This window comes from Lepisma saccharinum, chromosome 1, assembly GCF_977018435.1.
Source record: "Lepisma saccharinum chromosome 1, izLepSacc3.1, whole genome shotgun sequence".
Classification (NCBI taxonomy): domain Eukaryota; kingdom Metazoa; phylum Arthropoda; class Insecta; order Zygentoma; family Lepismatidae; genus Lepisma; species Lepisma saccharinum.
Genome location: NC_139229.1, coordinates 13,663,369 through 13,688,901, shown reverse-complemented (window position 1 = coordinate 13,688,901; position 25,533 = coordinate 13,663,369). Strand labels below are relative to the sequence as shown.

At 39.0% G+C, this 25,533-nt stretch overlaps 1 protein-coding gene across 2 annotated transcripts in view; it reads left to right on the top strand.

Annotated features, from left to right (window-relative positions):
• Nucleotides 1–14,208, top strand: part of LOC145992892 (uncharacterized) — a 184,872-nt gene extending 170,664 nt beyond the window's left edge. Inside the window, exon 7 of one of the 2 annotated variants that reach the window (XM_083129331.1) lies at nt 13,815–14,208. In XM_083129331.1, coding sequence (XP_082985457.1) covers nt 13,815–14,032 — 218 coding nt within the window. In that variant the 3' untranslated portion in view covers nt 14,033–14,208. The remainder of the gene's footprint in view (nt 1–13,814) is intronic. The other variant, XM_083129290.1, reaches the window with a different exon arrangement.
• The last annotated feature ends 11,325 nt before the right edge of the window (nt 14,209–25,533 follow it).

The window sequence follows — 25,533 nt, the reverse complement described above, 5'->3', positions numbered from 1 at the left end:
AGTTATTTAAGGCAAATTTCAAGAAAAAAAATACATGGTATTTCAAACAGTAAATAACAAGGACATACGATATATGGAAAGAAAGAAAAATGGAAGAAATATTTATCATTGTTCACCTCGTTGTGCATGCTTCTTCTTTATTATTATGGAAACAGGATTTTATGAATTGATTCTCCCGTCTTACCGCATACGTTCACTTCGCGGGTCAACTTTGACCGCACGGACTTAATCTCAGTTCAACTTTTATACAACATAAAATGAGAGTTCAGCCTGACTGCAGATCAATTTTACTGGCTAATCGAGGATCAACTGCTTTATACAATCGGGCCTACATAAACACTCCACTGTGCACCGTCGCACAATACAATGCGTGTCGTCCGCACAACCACTCACGGTCACTCGATCCATCGTACTAAGTATCATCTCGTTCCTCAATGGTAAGTGCATCCTCCCTTTCACACCCAGAGTGTTACAAAGAGCGCGAGAGGCGCCACGGCTGAAGCTGTGAGCTGTCGTGCTGTTGACACCGTGGTGTGATGACGTGTTGCCTCAAAGGGATGTTTGCTGGCGTAATCGGATTAGCACGGGATGCCATGGGTACAAGTTTCGTTGACGATCTTTGTCAAATTCATTACCCCACTATTTGCAGTGGCGTGTTTTGAAATTTCATAAGAGCGTATTACGCCTTACTTTAAGCCAGGGTTGTTAAAGGTCTAGGAATATTAAATAAATTCAATTCCGGTCCAGGAGAGAAAATCAGCAAGCGTAAATGGGTTCTGGACCGTAAAGAACCTTTTTATCTTAAAGTATTTCAATACGGTCCAGGAACATTTTTTCCGGCTGAATTTAAATACGGTCCAGGAACCTTTTTTCTGGATCAATGTAAATACGGTCCAGGAACCTTTTTTCTGGATCAATTTAAATACGGTCCAGGAACCTTTTTTCTGGATCAATTTAAATACGGTCCAGGAACCTTTTTTCTGGATCAATTTAAATACGGTCCAGGAACCTTTTTTCTGGATCAATTTAAATACGGTCCAGGAACCTTTTTCTGGATCAATTTAAATACGGTCCAGGAACCTTTTCTGGATCAATTTAAATACGGTCCAGGAACCTTTTTTCTGGATCAATTTAAATACGGTCCAGGAACCCTTTTTCTGGATCAATTTAAATACGGTCCAGGAACCTTTTTTCTGGATCAATTTAAATACGGTCCAGGAACATTTTTTTCTGGATCAATTTAAATACGGTCCAGGAACCTTTTATCCGGCTCAATTTAAATACGGTCCAGGAACCTTTTTTCTGGATCAATTTAAATACGGTCCAGGAACCTTTTTTCAATAAAACAATGCGTATCTTGGACCGAATTTAAATTGTGCGAAGAAAAAGGTTCCGGTCCTGCAGCGGAACCCAATAGAACCCATTAGGATTTATGATTTCCGTGGCCTTTAACAACCCTACTTTAAGGTTAGTACTATCCTGAATTATGGCCTCTTCAAAGCACTGAACGAACAAATAACAAAAATAGTGATGATCATTTTGCTTATTTTTGCTGCCTACTGTACAGTCGCCATCAATAGATCCTGAAATGCTCGCTTCACTGTACTGCGTGGTATCTTAACTCTACGGCGATAACCGAACATGTTGTTGAAAACTATACTCTGTCGCGGTTATCTCTGGAGCAAGGCCTCACACAGCGGCAGAGAAGGGACGAAATCGAGTGGGCAGAGCGAAGCAGTACAAGTTGCTGCGAAGGCTGGTAACTGCAGTCACTCCCCCCCCCCACGAAATCCCGTTCCCTCTCACGTGTTCATTGGTGGAGTCGTCACGGGACTTGCACAGAGACTTGTTTTCGTTCGCTTCCTCCGGAGATAACTGAGACAGAGTGTAGGTTTAGTGCAGTCACTTTAGGCGATTTTTTTTTCGAAATTAAGGAACTAATTCATAAGCTGAAATTTGGTACATAACCAAAAGTCCCCGGCGATCAGCCGTACTGAAGTCCGCCATATTGAAAACATGGCGGACAAATGAAATTTTCACGAAATAACAGTACTAATCGACAGTAGCTTGGTTTTTGCACATGTTTTGTTTATTATAAACACGGTAAGGCCTCCATATTTAAAAAAATGACGTATTTAGCGTACGGGTGATCGGCGGGAACTTTTGATATATTCTTATTAATGCCATAAAAATTATATACCAAGTTTCAGCTTGTTATAAATTAGTTCCTTTATTTTTCCTATTTTGACTGCACTACTATTGAAGGTGTGCTATCACCGTAGAGTTATCACCGAGTATTTCGGGATCTAGGGTAAGCCATTTTTATTGACGCTGACTGTACATTTAAAAAAAAAAAACAGTTTGACCAAGTATCGTGGCATTAAGGTAACGATAAGTAAGAAAAATATAAATTATCATAATTGTTTTGGGACTTCCCAGCTTGCTGCGTTGTTGTTCAACTCATATTGCTGACTTTCTCGTTCCTACTTTCGAACCTTCCCTTTACCATCCCCTATCCGTTTTCCTTTGCACTATTTAATCAACCCATTCTCATCCCAGAAGTACGATCCATCACGGTTCTTTTATTCCCCGACGAGACCAGAAAAATCACTGTAAGAGAATAGTGGCGAACTGGGGCACAAGTACATTCCTCATCGTCTAAAATTATTTGGAGGATGAAATCGTTTCATTACTTCTGGAGAGATTTATGGAGGGACGTGCAATCAAAGGGCAAGTTACTTCTTTCGATTAACGTCAACTGTAAATAGTTACTTTTTGAAATGACTGACTGTAACTGGTTACTCTTTAAAATGAGTGGCTCTAATTGGTTAATCTTTGAAATGAGTAACTTAACTAGTTACTTTTTGAACTAGTGGCTGGTTACTTTTCTTAAGTGAGAAACTGTCTGCAACTACTTACTTTTTGAAATGATTGACTGTAACTGGTTACTTTTTAAAATGAGTGACTTAACTACTTACTTTTTCAAATGTGTGACTATGACTGGCTACTTTTTTAAGTGAGAAACTGTAACTAGTTACTTTTTGAAATGAGTAACTTAAGTAGTTACTTTTTGAAATGAGTGATTGTAACTGGTTACTCTTTAAAATGAGTGACTCTAACTGGTTACTCTTTGAAATGAGAGTAACTTTACTAGTTACTTTTTGAAATGATTTTTTGAAATGAGTGAAACTTTTCTTAAGTGAGAAACTGTAACTAGTTACTTTTTGAAATGAGTAACTTAACTAGTTACTTTTTGAAATGAGTGACTCTAACTGGTTACTCTTTGAAATGAGTAACTTAACTAGTTACTTTTTGAAATGAGTGACTGTAACTGGTTACTCTTTCAAATGAGTGACTTTACTAGTTAAGTTTGAAATGTGTGACTATGACTGGTTACTTTTGTCAAGTGAGAAACTTTGACGCAGTTACTTATTGAAATTAGTAACTTAATTAGTTACTTTTTGAAAAGAGACTGGTTACTTTTGTGAAATTAACTGTAAGACAAGTTACTTTTCGAGATGAGTGAAGTAACTAAGTTAGTCAGTTCGTTTTTCTTAGTTAATTTTTGATTGAATAATTTAAATTAAAATTACGCCCGCGTCAGCACCAGACTATTTGCACCAGTCACATTGTACGGAGTCCAGCTCCTTACAGTAGCTGAAACCAATATCTGTCTCTGAGGACTAAAACCTTCTTATGTAGTTAAAAGCTGAGACCGTAAAGGTACAACACACAGCCCTACGGAGGGTTATACTGGCCGGTAAAAGTAGCTTAGCTTATTGTTAGTTTTTAGAGAATTCAATTTTAAAAAGATTGACTGAAACTGGGTTACATTTTGAGCAGAGTAAACGTACTTACTTTTGAAAAGTAACTTTCCAATGTCTCAAAAATGTAATCAATTTCAGAACGCCTTATACACGATCAAATTAATCATGAACAAACCGTTGAATTGAACGCAATTGAATGTCGTTGAACAGCGTTCATATTGGAAATGTTGAATGGTCTGCAATTGCTCATGCACACGATCAAAGAAACTTGGACATGTTCACATTGGACCAAAACGTGGCAGTGTGTACGGCATGGAAATAAATAAATGGACAAGCTATTAGCCGTAACAGATATAGTTTTAATTCCAAAGGAAGAAGTAGGACATATTGGAAACTTGAAAGATTTGTGATGCCGATGTATTTTCTCGAGTCCGCTTTATTTTATTTATATTATGGAAGAATTTCCATTAACATTTTTGCTCACATAAATGCTAAGTAAATGCTTCAAAAAATCTTATAGCAGATAGTACGTACTTCTTACGAAAACGAAAGCATTTCTTGAGACTTTGCGGTTGCGATTACAATGTATAATACATACAGCACGAAAGGCGCATCGAGTTACACAATCTATGGTGAGCGCACGGTGTTTACAATTGAAAAAACTAAAATATTCTTCCAATGCGTGTACAGTAAACGCTATAAAGTATGTATTTAATCAGCGCCATTGTTTTGTACCTAAAACCATTTAATACGAAACGTTATTCCTCTCGGATGAATAGTTATCGTCTTTTAAAAATATGAAGTGATGAATTGTTTACATCTCACCCGGCCGCCATTACATCTGCATTCGAGACCTAGAGGTCGCTTTTCGATAATCGATTTCAATAGCATGTGCTCTGATTGGTCGAGAGTCAGACTTGGATCGCGTTAATTATAACCATTCCCAAATAGAAATTATTTGATAATATAAATCCAGATTACCTATACTTTATTATGCTTATAAGGACATTAATAAATATCAGGCTAATATTATTCGTTTACCTAATGCACCATGCTTCATGACAGACTACTTTAATATGATATCTCCCATGAGGATTCATTTCCCTGCCTACCCAAGTAGAGATTTCAGGAAGACAATCCCTACAATTTCAAATAATATATATCAAGACTACATACAGTCAAAATTACAATGCGAATATCACATAGATACAGATACTTCAAAATCAACGTCTGGAAAAACAGGAGCAGCATTTTACTGGATAATTCTGCAGAATTCGATTTTTTTCCTTTGCCATCGCATCTGTCCATTTACACTGCAGAAGCTTTCGCAATACGACAGGCATTGCTTTATGTACAAGAGAAGAAGTTGAATTCATTTCTAATTGCAATCGATTCAGCCTCTGTGCTAAATTCTTTACAGTTTGCATCATGGTTATGTCATAAGGAATGGTACATTGTTATCATAAGAATACTCACATTGAAATTAACGAGATTGGGATATGATATCAACTTTATTTGGACACCTGGACATTCGTTAATAGAAGGGAACAATATAGCAGATACTTTGGCAAAATATACAACGAATCAAACAATCCAACGGCCGCTTTCAATGAAGATTCCGTCCGTAGTTTTGGAATCACACACTAAAAAAAAATACTATTTACTGACTGGCAAAGCTTGTGGACAAATACTGGAACTCAATGCGGTAAGGCGTACTATTCTATACAAGAAAGAATTCCAAAGGAATGTTGGTTTAAACAGATTCAATTCTCCCGAAGTTCCCTTACAACTATAATGCGCAGGTTAAATCACACTATCGCCGCATCTCACCTTTGCAAGAAGAATTTAGTGACCACCAGTTTGTTTGTGCAATGAATATACTGCAACTCCGAACCACATTATATTTCAATGCAAACTTTATGAAACTTACAGAGAACCATTGTTACAGGAATTGTACAGGAGTGGGTGGACATCAAGCGCCACTGACACTGCCTTGTTTACTGACTTCACCTTCATCCTCGGTAATCTATATTCTTACAAAATATCTTAATAAGTCGAATATAATTCTGTAAAAGTGTAATGAAATTTGGTAACTATTTATTATGAAAGGAATAATTGTAAGTAAATATTATGTGCATACATGTATATAATACCAATTGATAAATTGTTAACTGGTGCATGGATTTTGTCCACAGCCAATAAATATTTTATATCTTATTTGACCGAATCTTGGATACAATGAGAAAAATGGCGTTGTCTCTGACTTCATTTTCTCTTAAGCGTTCAATTCAAGGACTAGTTCATGATTTATTTGATCGTGTACAAGGCTCTTAAAACTTGTATATTGTGCAATTTATGAGCGACTCCATCCCACGTTACACGAAAAGTTCCGAAAACATAAAATGTATACGAGAAATATTTCTGAATGCATTCACATCTGTGATGGATGTACCCATATTTCTATAATTAACATAGGTTGGTGTTAGAATACACATTTCTATTGTCTTTGAGAAGAAAGATAAGTTGTTGCATGAATTCTTGTTCAAACAATTTGCTCCTGTGATTCATTTGTTTATTTTGTGTGAGACGTTTACTGGAATACAGCTCAACTATACGAAATTTTATGAAACAAAAATATGAAAATACTAACGAGGATATACAGAAAATATATATATTATTCCTGTATTATAAATTTACACTCATCAAAGTCTATTATGAATACCAGTGGCGGCTATTAGGGGGCGCCACTGGTATATTTGCCCACTTTTGGCCCACACACTATGGCCTGTCAATGCCAAGGCTCGTCTACAAAGACAAGTAAACTGTCCCCCCCCCCCCCCATCCCCGCCCCAGTTATGACACCGAATCGCCGCTACTGATGAATACCATACTACGATATTAGTAACTTGTTTGAAAACAAACTTTTATGATTACAAATATATTTCTAAATTACTGAATGTACTACAAGATTACAATAATATTTACTATGAACTACGTCCTGGAATTGTACAAAGAGTAGATATTTAAGTTTTCTTTTAACAAAATGCAATGTTTTCACTAGGAATGATAATTAATACACAGTGCTGTTCGCTATTAGCCAAAAGTGGCAGAAATGCGAAGAACAATAAACCAAATTAATGTAAAAATCAAGGCATAACCTTTCCTTCATAACCCCCCCCTCTCTTTTATAACCTTGGGAAATCATCTTTGATGGCAATGGCATGAAATGCTACTCTGATATTGCAACAATTTCAAACGTACGCATTGACAGTAAAAATCCCAGTCTCTCAGCAACCAGCATTTCGAAAAATTAGTTCAGCCAATAAGCTGGGGAGAAAATGGGGTGGAGGTGATGGTTCACTGTAGTGACATTCATTTTCGGGCGAAGTACCATCCATTTTCAGATCGGCAAGCTCGTTCCTGGCTAAATACGTCCAGAGATGCTAAATAAAAGAAATTTAAAAAAAAGCGATGACCGCAATGATACCAAGCGATTTTAGAGTGGATCACGGGTCCATATTGCTGGGGATTTTCGAGGCAATTGAAGAGCAATTAGCTGTCCAAGTTAATCGTCGTTGGGACGTACAGCCTGATTGGATTATATGTGAACGGAAGCCAAATTTCCTCTGCTCAGACACACACACACGCGCGCGTATGCAGGACAGCAAGGATCCATCCAATCGCTAGTCTTCCGCATGGATTGGTAAGTGGAGTGTTCTGATGCGAAAAACCTCTTCCGTTTCCCATTCTGATTGGCTCGCGGAGTATTTTGAAAGCCTATTGGTGGAAAGCAACGCCATCTACAACGCGCGAAAATTACATTCAGCAGAGATTATTTCGTAAGGTTAGCTTAAACCAAAGGAAACCAGGTTTACCGTTTCATATGATGTACCGGTTTCCATAAACCGGGTGATATTTATCTGTTTTGCTTATTTTTGATGCTGCATGCTTACAGAATAGAAAATATAAACACGTAAAATAAGAACAGACTGCACACATTGTGGAATCGAGACGAGACTAGGCAGTGTCTCCTCGTCTCGATTTCTAGAAGCCTGCCTCGTTCTCGTCCTGAGCTGTAAAGGTCTGATACCTGGTTCTGAGGTCCGGGTACCCGGTTCTATGATAGGGATTCGGATACTCGGTCTTGGGATCCCGACCGATAGATCTGCTCATAAAACGAGACGAGGCAGAAAGCGAGGTAGACACTCACAGTTCGAGACAAAAACGAGAACGACAGAGGTATTTTCATCTCGAGACTAGGGATTGTTCCACAATTTTGAGGATCCGTGTTGCCGTGTTCCGAAAATACCCGGATTCGGATTCGAGAACCAGGCACCCAGATCAGGATCCCAGAACCGGGTGTTCGGATCCCTCTCTCAGAACCGGGGATCCGGATCCTTATCCCAGAACCGTGTATCCGGATCCTTATCCCAAAACCGTGTATCCGGATCTCTATCCCAGAACCGTGTATCCGGATCCTTATCCCAGAACCGTGTATCCGGATCCCTATCCCAGAACCGGTAATCCGGATCTCAGAACCGGATATCCGAATTCTATTTCCAGTACCGGTTATCCGGATCCCTGTCAGAACCGAGTATCCGGATCCCTATGTCAGAACCGGGTATTCGGATCCCTATGTCAGAACCGTGTATCCGGATCCCTATGTCAGAACCGTGTATCCGGATCCTTATCCCAGAACCGTGTATCCGGATCCCTATCCCAGAACCGGTAATCCGGATCTCAGAACCGGATATCCGAATTCTATTTCCAGTACCGGTTATCCGGATCCCTGTCAGAACCGAGTATCCGGATCCCTATGTCAGAACCGGGTATTCGGATCCCTATGTCAGAACCGTGTATCCGGATCCCTATGTCAGAACCGTGTATCCGGATCCTTATCCCAGAACCGTGTATCCGGATCCCTATCCCAGAACCGGTAATCCGGATCTCAGAACCGGATATCCGAATTCTATTTCCAGTACCGGTTATCCGGATCCCTGTCAGAACCGAGTATCCGGATCCCTATGTCAGAACCGGGTATTCGGATCCCTATGTCAGAACCGTGTATCCGGATCCCTATGTCAGAACCGTGTATCCGGATCCTTATCCCAGAACCGGGTATCCGGATCCGGATCTCAGAACCGGATATCTGGATCCTATTCCCAGTACCGGTTATCCGGATCCCTATGTCAACCGGGTATCCGGATCCCTATCTCAAAACCAGATATCCAGATCCCTATCTCAAAACCAGGTATCCATACCCCAATTCCAGAACAAGATATCCGGATCCCTATCCCAGAACAAGGTATTCGGATCCTTATCTCTAAACCAGGTATCCGGATCCCTATCTCAGAACAGAGTACCAGGATTTCAGATTTCCGGATCCGGGCTATTCAAGATTCGAATCTCCACCATCCCTTCTCGAGACGAGACGGAGGAGGAGAGACTGCCAATGTAATGTACAGTTTGTTCCTATTTTGGTTACTTCACATCGTCTTTCTACCTCACCAGATCAATCGCGACGACGATGATGAAATGATGGAAGAAACATGAATCCATGCTTTACACGTGGTAACGTAGCCAGAAAGGCCAGCTTGTGTGTAATCAACCCATACAGAATGCAAGTAAGCATAAACGTAAAGCAGTGTCTGATAGTGGTATATCCTGCAACCCTTTAAGGCTTGACAAACTGTTTGCGTTTATACCCCCGAGGAATCATACACACAGCGTGGGCAGATCTCATTCCATCCCGTATCCACGGGGAACATCGGACGGGAGCGTGGGAAACGCACCGGACCCCCTCTGACCACTGCGCGACAATTTTGTGTCCGGGAGAAGAATAATATGGTTTCAGTGTAGTACGTGGGAGAGAACCGCACTGTCCAGCCAGATGATGCAATACGTCATTCTGCTAGAGAACCGACAAACATCTGGACCGTGTTCACTGTCATGTACTATTATGAAACAATGGATATTTATATTTCCCCCACCGTTTTGTGGTTCACGTATTGTTTATCAAGGTGTGGAAAATCAAGAAATTTTGGAAAAGTAAGGGAATTTATTTTTTTCAGGAAAAGTCAATATTTTTGTAGCAGTGCACTAGAAATATGGTTGTTAAGAAAAAAGGACAAGCAAGAAATATACCTAAAAGTTGTTGACAAATTATATTTTGGTGTACAGTAAAACCTCGTTAATCCGGATCCCGATAAGCCGGACTTCGCTTAATCCGGACAGGCAAAAGGTGAAAAAAAATAAAAGGCAGAATGCAAGTTTTTAATATGGCAGGAAGTCAACAAGAGAACTTCCCAAAGAAAAGGCATTCAACCACTGATGAAATTTTATTTCCCGCAGACTTTATACTGTACTGTAAAGTGTATTTAGGCCTATGCCCTTTAGCCCTTTAAATACACCATAATAAACGTGTTTTGTTGCTATAAACTGAGTTTTAATGCACGTTCTACTGTTCTTTTAGGTTATTTCAGTTAATTCTGATTTTCGTTAAGCCGGTCAAATTATCCCCCCCCCCAATAGTCCGGATTAACGAGGTTTTACTGTATTACCATATGTTGCAGGTAAAATTGTAGAAACCTACTACAGGCTATTGGAATTTACTACTTTCTTAATGCAATTTTTGGTGGATATTTGGTAGATAGTTATTATTATTACATATGTTACTAAATTTTACTATAATTCTTTTATTTATGCGATAAAAATGTTCTTTGTTAATCATTAGTCAATAAAAATATCATATAAGAACTAAACCTTGTGTATAGCTCCTACCCCATCCAAAAGTGCTACGAATATAGAACGAAACAAAACTATGATATATTAAGGGAGCTTTCAGACCGAAGCGACAAGCAACGTGGGTCCGATCCAGTTTGTATGAAAGCATTCAGTGCGAACAGAACCAATCGATACGCAAGCGACATGTGCAGCTTGTTGTGTTATTTCGGTGTGAAAGGTTGCATTTGTTTCTAAAGGTTAGTTTCCAGGTGACACGTGTCGCTTCTGTCTGAAAGTAATTCTACCTAGTTAGCAATATTTGCAATCTTTAAAGCACCCAGTGCGTAAAAAATAGATCAAAACTTGCAGTGTATTGCATAGACAGTCAACAGGTCCGTAATCATTTTGTTTTTGAAATATCTTGAGTAAACATGAATGTGACATGACTTCGATTTCTTATTTGGGATATGAAGTGCTATATGTAGTCATTTAATAGTACTTTTGCCCTCAAGACAATTTTTAAAAATGTTTCATGATGTGTTCCGACTGGTTAAGGGGAGGAGATACAGTTACGCACCATGTGTGCATTTATTTAAATATCGTCGGAATGGCCAATGCTACTGAAGAAAAACGTGGGGGTACAAGAGAGCAGAGACGCAACCACGAATTTTTGTCTGGGGGGGGGGGGTAAGTATCAGGATAAACGTACCAATAATAATAATAGTAATAATAATGCCATTATTATTATTATTATTGCTAGTTGTAGAATTAGTAGTAGTATCAAAGACGTTATTATCCTCATAAATTACGCAAAAAGGGGGTAGAAGTCGGTGCTAAAACATTTGTTTGGAACAAACGATTTGGAATATATTTTTTTAACACCGTCAATTGCTAAATAATAGCTAATAATGGAAAACAATCACACAAACTGTATTTCTGAATGGCAGAAAATGAATGATAAATGCATTCCGAAGATAATTCCTTTTCTACATATAACTTGTATAACTTTCATGTACAAGATATGTGTTACACGTATGCAACATGGAGCGACATAAAATAAAAAAATACATATGCAACATGCTAACACTAAATTGTATACGTATTCAAATTTTATTGATTACATATATACAACACATATTTTTTTAATACATCGCTCGCAATAAAACTTTTTGATCCAATTTTTGCAATTGAAAACAGTATTGATTTAATATGGAGCAAATAATTTCATTGGACGCAATGGCATCCTCTCTTTTACAACTTTGTTATTTAGATTTGCTCGGCAAATCCCCCGCCCCCTAGCTACGGCTCTGAACTTGACACTAAGAGAAGCTAGAATTGCGAGCAAAGCGAGCAAGAAAATTTTACGAAATTTATTTTTATATGCATAATAGAAATCGAGTAATGTAATTGCTCCTCTGTGTCCCACCCTTGCAGGTGTGCTTGACCGTCAATGTTTGCCCCCTTCCCTATTTGCTCCTAATAGGGAGCAAATAATATTACGGGGCGCCAAGGCATTATCTCTTTCATATCTTTTTTCCATTTAGATTATTGGGCATCCATGGCCGACTCCCGCTACCCTCTAGCTATGGCTCTGAACCTGACGAAACTGATAAAAGCAGGTATTGCGAGAGAAGCGAGGAAGAAAATTTTGCGAAATTTATTTTTATTTGCCTAAAATTAGAAATCGTGGGTGTAATTGCTCCTCTGTGCCCCCTCTGCAGGTGCCTTGGCCGTGAATATTTGCCCCCCCTTGCCCCCCCCTAGAATTGACTTCCGTCGAAGGTTGGGTGGGGGCAAGCCCCCCTCTGCCTCCCTTGTGGTTGCGCCACTGAAAGAGAGTATGAATTTCTCCACATGTGGCAGGTCGAAGCGTTTTACAAAGTTGGTTATTAAGGTAGATACGACCTGTAAAAAAATATGAGGAATAAGAATTTTCGGAGTCCCATGTATTTCTTATGGGGAATCAACTTCAACATCACGTTACGGCTAATCAAATGGGAGTTCCGACTTTTCTACTGGGCAATCACTTCTTCAACCTGCCCTCTTCACGTTGATATCATTTTCTATTCCATCGGAAGTTTGATATTCCCAAGATAACAAATCAAAGAAATACTTCCATATGCCCAATGCATTTCTCCTTGCCTCCTGGCAGTGTTGCCAAACATGGTGCGCATAAAAGAACTAAATTTCACCTTACATGGAGTTAAAACTGACTTTCAAGGAGCTAGATTTACGAAGTGCTTCCTAGAGTAATGTTAGTTGTCAAAGGGGTGGGGCGCTGCTATTACCGTTAACTTTAAATTGATAACAATTTATTCTTAGTTTTCACCTTCTAGATCCGGCGGCATCACCCATTTCATGGTCGTACGAAATCGAAAATAAAGGATTCCCTGATAACAATATTATGCCAATTTCACGTCAACACGGCGCTATAAAAAAGTAGCTGGTGATATAAGAGGGGATGTGCGACGCAACCAATATAACAATATTACGTTACGTGCAAATGTATGGTGTAATCATGGCAAAAGTTGGTATATGTGGGCCGGAACCAGTGATGGTATCATAGTGAGGCACGGGGGCGGGCGCCCCAGTTCACAGGCAAACGAGTGCACGAAAGAGTCAGATCTGGCTCCAAGAGAGCTAATTTGGCAACACTGACTCGGAGGGAAAAGCCGGGCGGAGAATGTCCCGCATGCCCTTAAACTACATTTATAAGCCCTCGGGCGCTAGCGGCAGGCACTTGTTTCAGTGAGGCGTGACCTTGAATGACGTTTCGAGATACAGCGCCACTGTTCTGGAACTATTCAGTTTTTATTAGGTAGCCGTTCGGTGAGGACGTGTTTCTTGCACTCGGCTTGTGTTTGCGCGTGGGAATATATATATATATATTTTATATAAAATTGGAATTGTTCATCAATATGTGATCCTAAAGGGTCCGTAATCATTTCAGTAATGCCACTGAAAAGGTATTGCGGCCATTTTCAGTCAAACAGTGAGTGGACAGAGTGGCAAAAATAACTATAATCATTGCTAAAGCAATGTGGATTGAACGTTGGAGTGATTGTACAACTTCAGAATGAGGCTATTTTGAAAGTTTGCAATTGGAATTCAACAAGAAAGCCAATAGTCTTAGACAGTACTATTAATTCCGTTATTATCTGATACATTCTTGTATTAGCATGACTGAATTATTAGCATGATTCGTGCAATCGTAAAACCTTACATCAAGCTAGTTACTAATATGGTAGTGTAGTGTGTCATATATGCGTGACAAAATATACTATGAACAACATTAACATATTTCCTTTGTTATTCTCTTTTCAGGGTTTAACGTAGAGAACAAGGCAGCAGTAGAATGCGGAATTTGCATGAAGCAAATCAGTTGTAAGAGCAATCTGGCGAAACATATGAGACGAGTCCATTGCAACGCTCCAATCGTTGAGTGCCCAATCTGTGGAAAGTTCGTGAAGAATTCTTACGTTCTTCGAGATCATATTAGAAAACTACATCCTTCATTCGTCGGAAGAACGATTTTGGGGTAACCAACTTCTTAGTCATGACATCGTGACGTAATTAGGTACTCACTAATCATGGCAAACATTTGTGAATGTTTTGTCGTTATTGTATACGTTGGACTAATATTTCAAGGTAATTTTTTAGCAAGAGATGTAAAGGTCTTTTAATCTAAGGGCGTGAGAGAAATGGGATTATTATTATTATTATTATTATTTTGTATTTCGTCAGTTTATTCTTAAATTTAATCAGCTGTTTATCTTCGTAAGTCTGCTATCAAATATATATCTGTACGTAATTTCCATTTTAATTTCTGTATAAATACAACAGTGTTAGTCCTATGTGGATTACATTTTCCAATCATTTGCGTTTGAAAAATCTTCACAGAGAAAATTTTTAAAAGTGTTTTCCCCTTATACCAATATTTCAATTGCACAGTATAACATTTTTGCCTTCGGTTTTTGCTTAATTAATTAAAGAAATTAAGACATGTAGAAAATTATTTTCAGCGAAATACAACGCTATACTTGTCAAAACAAGCTGCAGTTAGCTATGTGACATTTGACCACAGAATATATTTTCATGGGTATATTGTATACACACGCACATAATACATAGGACTGTAAATGACGCACACATTGTCTTAAACTAAACAAGAAATAAACCTTTGTAATTTGCTGACAAGGTGAGGTGAGATACATAGCTGCTTCAAAAAAATTTAACAATTCACATTTAATTGAAAACCCCGAACTTTTTGGACACCCTGCATGAAGATGAAGATTGAAGTTATGCTCTTGTTTTTGCATAATGCCATTTTGAACATAACATCACCATAAGTTTATTTCCAGTAACTATTCATTTTGAATAATATGAAGTACTATTGGATGTACTCAATTTTTCTGTTTAAAATAATTTAATTTAGCTTCAAAATTTGTTATCAACTTAGCATATCTTAGTTATAATTATTTGACAATTTCATTGCAAATTACTAGCCAAGTTATGGTGAATTTGACATGTCTAATTATTGTTGCAACCACTTACTACCTAAATAATTAAATAAACTGTCCTAAACTATTCATCAATAAAATTGTATTCCTTAAAATGAATCGAAAATGGACAATTTGCCTACTGTTATCTTTGTCGTTGATTGTACAGTGGGATGCATAAGTATTACGAAACAAATTGTCCATCACCATGTTCTTGTACTTTGCTTTACATTATGAGAGCTTCAAGGATTGAAACAAGAAGCCAAACAAGGTGCACCAGTATACTTAAGAAATCTATTCTTTATAGACACGTACAGAGCAAGGAAAAATTAATGAAAATAGTCGTGGACAATTAGCCGAGCAATACTTGTGGATCCTACTCTACATTTGATAAGAGGATTATCAGACGGGGAAAACACTGGAGTTAAAACGACCCTGGTCTCAGGAGGTTCAAAACACGTCTAGGTCCACGTTTTTTCTCAATGGTGTTTATTACAACTATTAGTCTGTGTTATTTCAACACTACTGAGGTTAAACTTTGACCTCCCTTGTCGCTTTAAGACCATTTTTTTACAATGCAGGGAATGCCCACCACTCCGAATATAATTATATACACAAAAATCCTGCATATAGTGTGAAATACAGGGTCATGAAAGTCAAGAAAAAGTAAGGAAATCAACAAGTAGGTAAAAATGTCAAGAAAACATACTTGTGGTCAAGAATTTTTGCTACCACAATGGCTGATTTATTGATTTAGTTTATTTTACTTCACTTCTTTACCCCTTTGGCTAATCGCAAAGATGAGAATGAATAGTGGTAAGATAATTGAATTGAATTGAATTGTTGTTTTAAGTCCACTTTATGCACAGAAAGGCTAATCGGGACTGGACCTACAGTTTAAAGTGGGATCCGAACCACTGTGTCATCTGCCTCCACCGGGTATCGAACCCGGAACCCCTTGATTACAAGGCAGGCGGTAAGATGAGATGGATGAAGGGACAATCATAAACATGTAGGGACGACAACACGAGCCCACATAAGATTATACTGGCTGTGAGACCAGACGCCAGAGCCTAGCTAGTCTGACAAATGCAGTTCAGGATGCATGAATACATAAATCAAGCCTAATTCTCTTGTTAAATACAGCTCCAGTTTTCATTTTAACTGGCCTTTTGGTAGGAGTTTTTCATTAAATAGATATTAATTTTCTTAATTGCTAATTTCCAACTTTACCTAAGTAGGGGTCAAATAAATGAAGGGTAAGAAAAACTGAACAAAAGTCAAGAATTTTGGATCTGTTATTTTGGTAGACACACTGAAATAAAACCTAATATATCTTTCTCTTGATCTTTTTTTTATTATTATTATTTTGAATATTTTTATTTTAAAAGTTAGTAACTGGCAGTTGAAGTTGCTTTCGAAGTCTCTGTGCAATAAACAAAACAGAGAAATGCTCACGAAGAGGAAAAAATGCATTTTCGCATTCCAATCACGAAAATACAGTTAACATAAAGAGGATGCATGTATGGCAGAAGAACCTGCATAAAATCGCATTACATGAAGTCTGAATTGTTTCCAGGAAAGTGTAAATTCAAATTGCGACATCTTATTACTCTGCCGCACTAGTAGAATTCCTAAATCCTCTTCACGCACCTCTTCTTCAAACATCTTCATGCGCCAGCCGTTTCACGTGGAAGGCACTTGAGCTCTCGACGTAGCAGCTAACGAGGTCCTTGATACAGCGAAGGACGACTCGAAAACCAAATGATGGAATTATCGACGCTCTTAGGGACGCCGAAGAATTCTGCGCTTTTTTCGGGCACTGGAGCGTGAACCATTGACCTTAATATATTTTCTCAGGAGTTGTCTTCAATTAATTTAATTCTGAATAAGTTTGTGGCGGACGTATTTGCACGAGAGATATGTTCATGCGTGGATTCAAATATCAAAAAGGTGTGGAACTTCATCAGCAATTGTATCAAGTTACAAAGCTACTGTGTAATTTTGATGAAAACCAGAGGCTGGTTACGATGTGGTATTAGCAAAACCCCGCGGAATTTTTGTGGTTTGACATTAAAAATTACGTCACATGATCCCAGCATACCCTGACACACTTCTATGTTGTTCGGAAAGCGCGCGGAGTTAGAAGCCAATGACAATCAATAGCCAGCAAACAGTGGTGCCAGTTCTTCATATGTTCGTCGTCTTAACTTGTACAAAGGCTAAAACCACCATACTTGTGTGTATCTAGTACGCCACTTCGCTTTTCAAGGAGATTCAGACGATTGGAAAGTATCGGAAGACAGAATTCTGCATTTGATACATTCTCAGTGTGGCAACAACGCTTTTCTAGACCAATCATACGCAGAGGTTGTGAACTCATTTCAGCCGTCTTCTTAGTTTCCGTTGACTATTAGATACATCAGAACTGGATGCTCAGATTCTGTAGAAACTCATCCATTAGTATATGTTGACGTAATCGAATATGATACCACATGTTCTCCAGAAGTCAAATTAAAGTTTTCAAAATAACCAGGCTGATGAGAGAAGGAATTAGAAGACAACTGGTTCTCACAAGAACCATTGGGCAGAGAAGTTGGCGCAAAATTACAGGTACGTCTGAACATTTTGAAGTGGAGACAAAATCATCACAGATGTGTGGAAATTTGAGTTAGTTTAGACCATATAGGATGGTTTGGAAATTTGAAACAGTTTGGAGCAAATTTACAGGATCGCTTGGAAATTTGAGAAGGTGAGGAAAACTTACAGGGTGGTTTGGAAATTTGAGTGTTTGGGGCAAAGTTATGGAGTGGTTTGGAAATTTGAGGGAGTTAAAACAAACTTACAGGATCGCTTGGAAATTTGAGAGAAGTTGAGGCAAACTTACAGGGTGGTTTGGAAATTTGAGTGTTTGGGGCAAACTTATGGAGTGGTTTGGAAATTTGAGAGAGTTTAGGACAAACTTACAGGATCGCTTGGAAATTTGAAAGAAGTTGAGGCAAACTTACAGGGTGGTTTGGAAATTTGAAAGAAGTTGAGGCAAACTTACAGGGTGGTTTGGAAATTTGAGAGAGTTTGGGGTACACTTAGGGTGGTTTGGAAATTCCAGAGTTTGGGGCAAACTTACTTACAGGCAAGTTTGAAGATTTGAGAGAGTTTGGGGTAAAATTAGAGGAGTGTTTAAAAAAAATGTGGCATGTTCGAATTTCAAAGAAGTTGGGACAAACTCGGAGATGAATCTGGAAATTTCAAAGTTGAACAAAGCTTAGAGAGAGAGAGATATTTTCGGAAATTTGAGACAAGTTGGGGAAAACTCAGAGCGGCCCCTGGAAGTTTGAAAGGAGTTAGGAAAACTTGCAAGGTCGCAACCAGCATATTATGTTCAACTCCATCCGTGTCACACGTCATGTTCAATAACTACCTCCTATACAACAATACATGACCGCGTCAGGTTCAATTAACACGAATTGCGTGAAGCGAAGCAACATTGAAGTTCTAATCCAGCCCAAATTGGAAGCCACGACCCCTAGCGAGCAAAATAACTCCTCCGACGGACCCAGACATAATGAAACAAGCGAAAAACTCATCTTTGTGGATTCGATTGGAAGCGCGACAAATTTATCCCCCTTGATTCTCAGACCTTACCCCGACGACGAGTGATTTTTGTTTGAAAGCCTTCCGAGAAGAGGAAATTTAATTACGGAGTGAAGGAAGAAACACAGTGGACCCGGCAGTGTCACAATCAGGCGTGAGAGAGTGCGTTTGACAAATTCCTACGCAACGGCGCGAACAGGGATGGCGGGATAAGACGCAAGCTTCAGTAATGGAAAGCAAACAGAATTTCGTTTTGATTTAACCGGGCCCTGCTTTTTGAGCATTTGTCTTTTCCTGTACCAAGATCTTCGTGTACTTGTTTGTGATAGGTAGCTGTGGTGATGGACCATTACGTCTTTCCGCCATAGCAAAATCTCGCAATTAGCGAAAAATTAGATGAATTTAGCAAAACATAGCCGGTTTTATACACATTCACTCTTGTCTTTGAAGAGTTCTACACGCTTGTCTCGCGGCTTACAAACATTTAAAAAATGTAAATGTTTTTACCGTTATGTTTATTATCATGGCTCTCTTCCCGACAGTTACGTCATCACTTTGTAATCTACGGGATCCGGATCAAATTTCATGATGGCATCCAAATATGAACTGTAGATATAATAATAACAAACATCAGACGTTAAAGAAGTTGGTATTTTTTGCTTACATTTTCAAAAGGAACACTGAAATGTATGGATTTGAGATTTCGATTGCCTGATATCATCACTTTAAAGATCGGTATAATGTTTCCAGTAACCTTTTTTAAAACGTTTTTTCCTATTCTTCTCTGTACACAAGTCTTTATTCGAAGGACAGTCAAATGAAAACCTTATTTTTCTTTTATCTAGTAGAGGTGTTTGCAAGTCTGTTTCAGTACGTGTATAACTCAAGAAAAGAAAATATTTGTGGTTCACCTGCAGTCACTCATGAGAATACAAAGATATTTCCACCCTCCTCCGTTCATAACCTTGCTGGTGTGGTAAGAATGCATAGATATATTGAATTTTCATTTGGTAGAATGTCTGAGTTTTTGGGTTCCAGAGGGTAAGAAACCACCGCTCTTCACTGGTACAAGTGTGTGGAGAAGGCGCCATCTTTGAATGACAAAAATGGTGTTGTGAAGCTCACTTGATCAGTGTTTCAGCCTTGAGGTCATTATGTAAATAACAGTTGATACCCGATGCAAATTTGACCTTTATACAGTCGGTTCAATAAATTTTATCGGACTATTAAGGTTTTCATTTTCGATTCTCCCTTGTATACTTAAAAATAAAAGGACAGCCTCACCTCTTAAACCTAAAGAAGAAAAGAACGCGATATTGAATTGGAACACTGGAGCGGCGATGCCGGAATTGTATGCAAGACTAGGGAGAGCTTTCAAGGTCGCCAGCATCAGAAGAAAACCCAGCACCAGAAGAAAAGAAGTAGTGTTGCCACGAGTCTTCAAGGAACTAACATACACACAGCGGTAGAAACACACCAAATTTTTCCATAAACTACCCAGTTAATGCCTGACAACACTCCAACAGAAAACAAGCAGGGAACAAGTTTACATGCATGAGCCTACACCTCAGGACAGTGATGTCCGTAATGGCCTTCCTCTCTTTCACTCTGTTATGAAAATACGGGAGGAATGGAGGAAGTGTTTCCAACTCTCTTCTCAAAGAGGAGGTCCATACTTTAGTTCATCTCTGTACATACGTCGATTCTTTTTACCAAAGCAGCCAATACCTGCTTACAGGAACTGTTGCTCGAGAAACGCAGCAGAGGATGAAATAACCATGAGGTCTCAAAGTTATTCAACGCGTGTTCGTCAGCATCAGACAATATGCATAGAAAGCCATATACTTAGAAAGGGGAACATCCTCCTTCTGAGTCTTCTCACGTTTTCCGACCACGGAGAGAAGGTTCCAGGGTCCACTCGCTTCTCCTTTGTGAACCGCCGGAGCTTTGAAGAGGTTAACCTGGATGGGACGAATCCGGTACGTAATCGTGATCTTTGATGGGATCAATTTCTTACAGGTCGACGCTGAAATACCCCTCCCTTGGGGATGAACCGGTTGTGGGCGATGATAAATGATGAAGTGATGGATTGGGTGTTAAAGGGAACGGCGCCAGATATTAAGTATGCGTTTCCTTTCAGCGGGAACGTTGTATCTTCAAGCATTGTGTATGCGTTCATTCATATCAGCACTTTTTTCTTCCGTTGTGCATCCCTTCCACCTTCTGTAATATTTTACAAACGCTTTCTACCTTGTGCCATCTTTCTGAGCTGTTCAGTCTTCTACTCTGCATCGCAATCATTTTAACTTCTGGATCTTTCGGTATTGTTTAAAAACTTCTTCTTCCACTATTCAACTTCTGACTTGTTTGGTAGAAACGTCTTCTACCTTGTGCCATCTTACTCAGCTGTTCAGTCTTCTGCGCCGTCGTCATTTTAACTTCTGGATCTTTCGGTATTGTTTTAGAACTTCTTCCACTATTCAACTTCAGGCTTGTTTGGTAGAAACGTCTTCTACCTTGTGCCATCTTTCTCAGCTGTTCAGTCTTCTGCGCCGTCGTCATTTTAACTTCTGGATCTTTCGGTATTGTTTTAAAACTTTTCCACTATTCAACTTCTGACTTGTTTGGTAGAAATTCTTCTATCTTGTGCCATCTTTGGTTTGATTTTATTTTTATTAATTAGGGTCGCTTTTCACGTCTCGTCTTAAAGTAAAGCTTTCAGTACACACACACACACCCTTGCGAATTTAATGCACATATATTTAGAAATATTGTATATCATATGAAACACTGTTGGTCCAGTATTAGAATGAATTTCTGCAGCCTTACGAAACTATCCTATCCTACATGTTAGTCTTCGTTCAGTTGGTACAAGAGTTTTAAACACCTCCACTATTTCTATTTAATTTTGATTGTTACTGTTTAGCGTTGCTTTTCTGCCACTTTTGGCTAATAGCGACGATGAGGATGAGTGATGAAATTAATTAAGGGAGGCTAACAAAGAACACCATTGCCTAGATCGGGAGTCGAGCCCGGGACCCCCCGACGTCATAGGTCCCCACTCCAAGTACATAAGAAATAATGCCCCTTCTCGTTGCTTGGAACTTTTATCGGCTTGAAAATGCTTCATCTTCTTTTAAAGAGTGTAATATTTGTTAGTCAACGATAATAAGATTCCTCTACACTAAATGTAGGGGGGGCTCTCTTTGCTTCCGGTGCGCACGCCCATGGTAGATTGTCCATTTAATTTGCTCTTTGAATACACTTCGGACCTTTTCTCTCATTCTCCGAGTGTTTGCTCTTCATACGCATCGCCGACTCTTTCTATTGTTATTTCTTGTAGTAAAGTTCATTCATGCAGTGAACGGTTTCCAGTAGAAACGCGCCCAGAAGCGTACAAACGAAAACCCACTCGCAATCAATACAACTCTTCGACAATTAGCAACTCGAGTTTTGTTCCTTCCCTTCTCTTGTTTTCTTTTCGATGACAGAGGTGAGGACCTGCTACTAATTAAATTGTATTTGCAAGCAGAGAAAGGGAGGAAGGGTGGGAGGGGAGTTGCACGCTTCAGGGAAACGAGAGAAAGGTTGCATTTTCAGTCGAGAGTAGGGAGATCGACACGTTTGAGTGAGACGACTCACATCTGTGAAACACTGTTGCTAACCTGTATCGAGATGTCGGCTTCTGATTTTCTGTCCTATCCTTCTCTTTCTTACCTGTTTGCATTCAAGGTTGGCATGTTTAAAACAAAAGTGTAGTGTACATTCTGCACGTTTTATCATATTATATTTTTTGCATTCTGTCAAAGACATGCAAGGAATAAAAAATTATTTCCATATCTAGATAAGACTTCAGATGACTTTTAACAGCAGCTACCCCTTTAATTTTGTTAAATAATTAATAGAACAGTACGTACACGTGAATATTGTTTTCCGCTAATCTCCCACAATGTTCTGTGAAATGTAGATTTAATGAAACTTTCATTTTTCTCATTTCTCGTTTCCGAGAATTGCTTAAACTAAGTTGGCAACACTGCAGCGGAAATTGGAACGTCCGGTTTCAGAAACCTTGAACGTTCTTAATAATCTTATAATTGAACGCCAATAAGTCCTGTTGCAAAATTGTATTTGAAGCACGCGTGTTTCAAGAATAATCCCGGAAATAAAAAGGGCGAAATGACAACTAGATCGTTTAGGATTTAATCGTAAACATGAGTGGACAAAGTGAATGAAGGACCATTGAGGAAATCTGCTAACTTATGTTGAATCTTTGAATGTTCTCTGATATTGCAGCAACTGGTATTCAGCGAGGCGTATATTCGGAGGAAAGTTAGTGCTCTTGGAATGGAGAGAACACTCAACTTTAAAGATGGCAGTGGCGTAGAAAATTTGCTTTTCGATACCAATTCGCCTCGACCCGATTCGTATAGTGCTTGTCCATGCCTTGAATGGCTTTCATTTCATTTTTAAATCTGTCAAACTAAAATTTTTGAGACCTATGTTCGTGTGGTCTGCCTTATCAATATTTATTATTGATGTGGAAAGGGTCATGCTTCCACGTAGTATACCAAATTGTCAACCTTACTTCCACGTAGTACACCCGGACTGCATTTGGCAGACTAACGAGGCTCTGGCGTCTACGGCCAGTATAATCCTTGTAGGACTGTGTGTGTGTCCTGTCTTTTGTCCTTGTGTGTGCTGAGTGCCCCTTTACAGCCTCAGCTTTTAACCCGTCAGAATATTTTAAGATTTTACTTATGCAACGTTACAACTATATTATTTGTTATGGTAAGGGGCTAGACCCCGTATAATATGACGAGTGCAAAATAGCCTAAGTGCTGACGCACCCAAAATTTCAACGTCATCATAATCATCATCAATATTTATTATTCTAATTTCACAGTTTGATATTTTTGACTAATCGCAACGGGACTCGAACCCGTTCAGAAATCGACCACTCTATGACCTCTGTTACAAAATCGGCTGAAAATATGATAAGAAACGAGTTTTTAAAAAATGGCCAGAGTCACGTGCTACGAAGCTAGAGGTCCCTGGTTCAATCAGTGTGCAAAGTAACGGGGATATGCCGGAGATTTCCCCCTTAAAGAAAATGGAATCAAAAGCATGTATTATACATCCATTCCTTAACTATATAACAAACACAATGGAAAACTCATTCGTGTCCAGTAATGGTCCAGTCATAAGATTTCCCTGCCGGAAAGTATGCAGCCTTGTGGATAAATAACACCATTCTGAAACTTACCAACCTCACCGTGCCGAAACAACAGCAGGCTGTTTTCCACTTGGCATATTGCTGATATTTTACATGCATTAAAGCGTTTACAATAAAATTGTAGATTAGATTGGCATATGTTTGCACTTCATAATAGAAATTTGGTCAAATTTTAGGTAATACAGTAGTTCGATAGGCCTCTTTGTTTACGAGTTTTTGTTTTCTTAGAATGTAAATGTTCTGTTTCAAAATTACGTGTAAATGTTATCATGATCTGGGTTGGAAACAATGTTCTTACTTAGAACAGCAAGGCAATATAGTTTACTATACTGACTGATAACGAATACGCGAACAAATTTGCATACCCAAAAAAACTACCTCCCGAGATGGTCACAAATACGCCACTGAGTAGGTAACCCCCCCCCCCACAATGGGTTCAATCTGTGGAGCCTGTCCCCGTGGCGGAGTGGTTAGCATATCGCGCTACGACGACCCGGGTTCGAATCCCGGCCTGGGAATGGATGTTTGTGAGTGTTCTTTCATCAATTTGTAACGAACCCGTCTCGTCACAATTTGTACGAGTCGCACCTCTATTTTTGTGACCTTTCTGATAAAAATATGTAAAGAAATGTATCAATTTAAAAACAGGTTACACCTCTAATTTGGTAAACTTTCTTAATATTTAATGTAAGAATATACTTTTAATAGTTTATATTTCTTCCACTTGGTTACGCTAGCGTCGCCGACCCAATATAAAGGCGAGAGCGGGGCTAGCAGCTCAGTTTGACTCCGTCTGCGGACGAGAGAAGTAGGGCTCTGCCTACGGGCAAGAGGTAAACTCCTCCTAACAGGAGAGAGAAAAAGATATCCCACTCCACCTTCTGGCGAGAGAAATTTACTCCACTTTAGTGTGAGAGAAACCCACTCCGCTTTCGGGCGAGAGATATTTAGGTAACCAGACCTTTTTCTTTCATAAAACCCCGTCATCTCGACGTTGGGGATGGTAACAGCGAAACCCCGTCTCCTCGATGTTGGGAAATTCGCTTCGTAGAATCTATACCTTCGTTTTTGGCCTGTTACTTCTACATGGAAACAAAAAGCCGTTTCCAAGGTTACACTAATATTTCTCTTGTAGATGCTTTGTTTATAAACCCTTTGTGATTGTTTTCTAACAAGAGTACTATGTATCATATACGAAGATGTATGGGTTTACCTGTTCCCTTTTCTTTATGTGTTAAAAGTTTTATAGTTCAACTACAAAAGGCCGTTAACTATATAGAGATGCCCAAATATGAATATATATATATATATATGTATATATATCTGTGAAACTATAAGTTGGATGTATAAACCTACTGTAAAAGGGTCTAAGTTCAGTTCTTGCTTAAGTTTGTGGTGAAATATATATGTTTACTTAATTTTGAGTTGTCAATGAACGTAACTGGTCAACTAGGTCATAGCCCACTAAGTACTCGTTTTTTTTTCCCGAACCCTGAGTAAAATAGAGTCTCATGCCACCGCTGGAGAAAAAGGTTACCATTATGGGTAGACTTGAAACAGTTAGCTAACTAAGCTATTGGTCATCCCCCGAGTGTTGCAAGTTTCATCATATCATCCCTCGTCCCCATCTTCGCAAATTAGCCAAAAGTGGCACAAGAAGCGAAGTAAAATAAAGGAAATAATAAAAACAATCAATTTTTGGATAAGTATGGATATG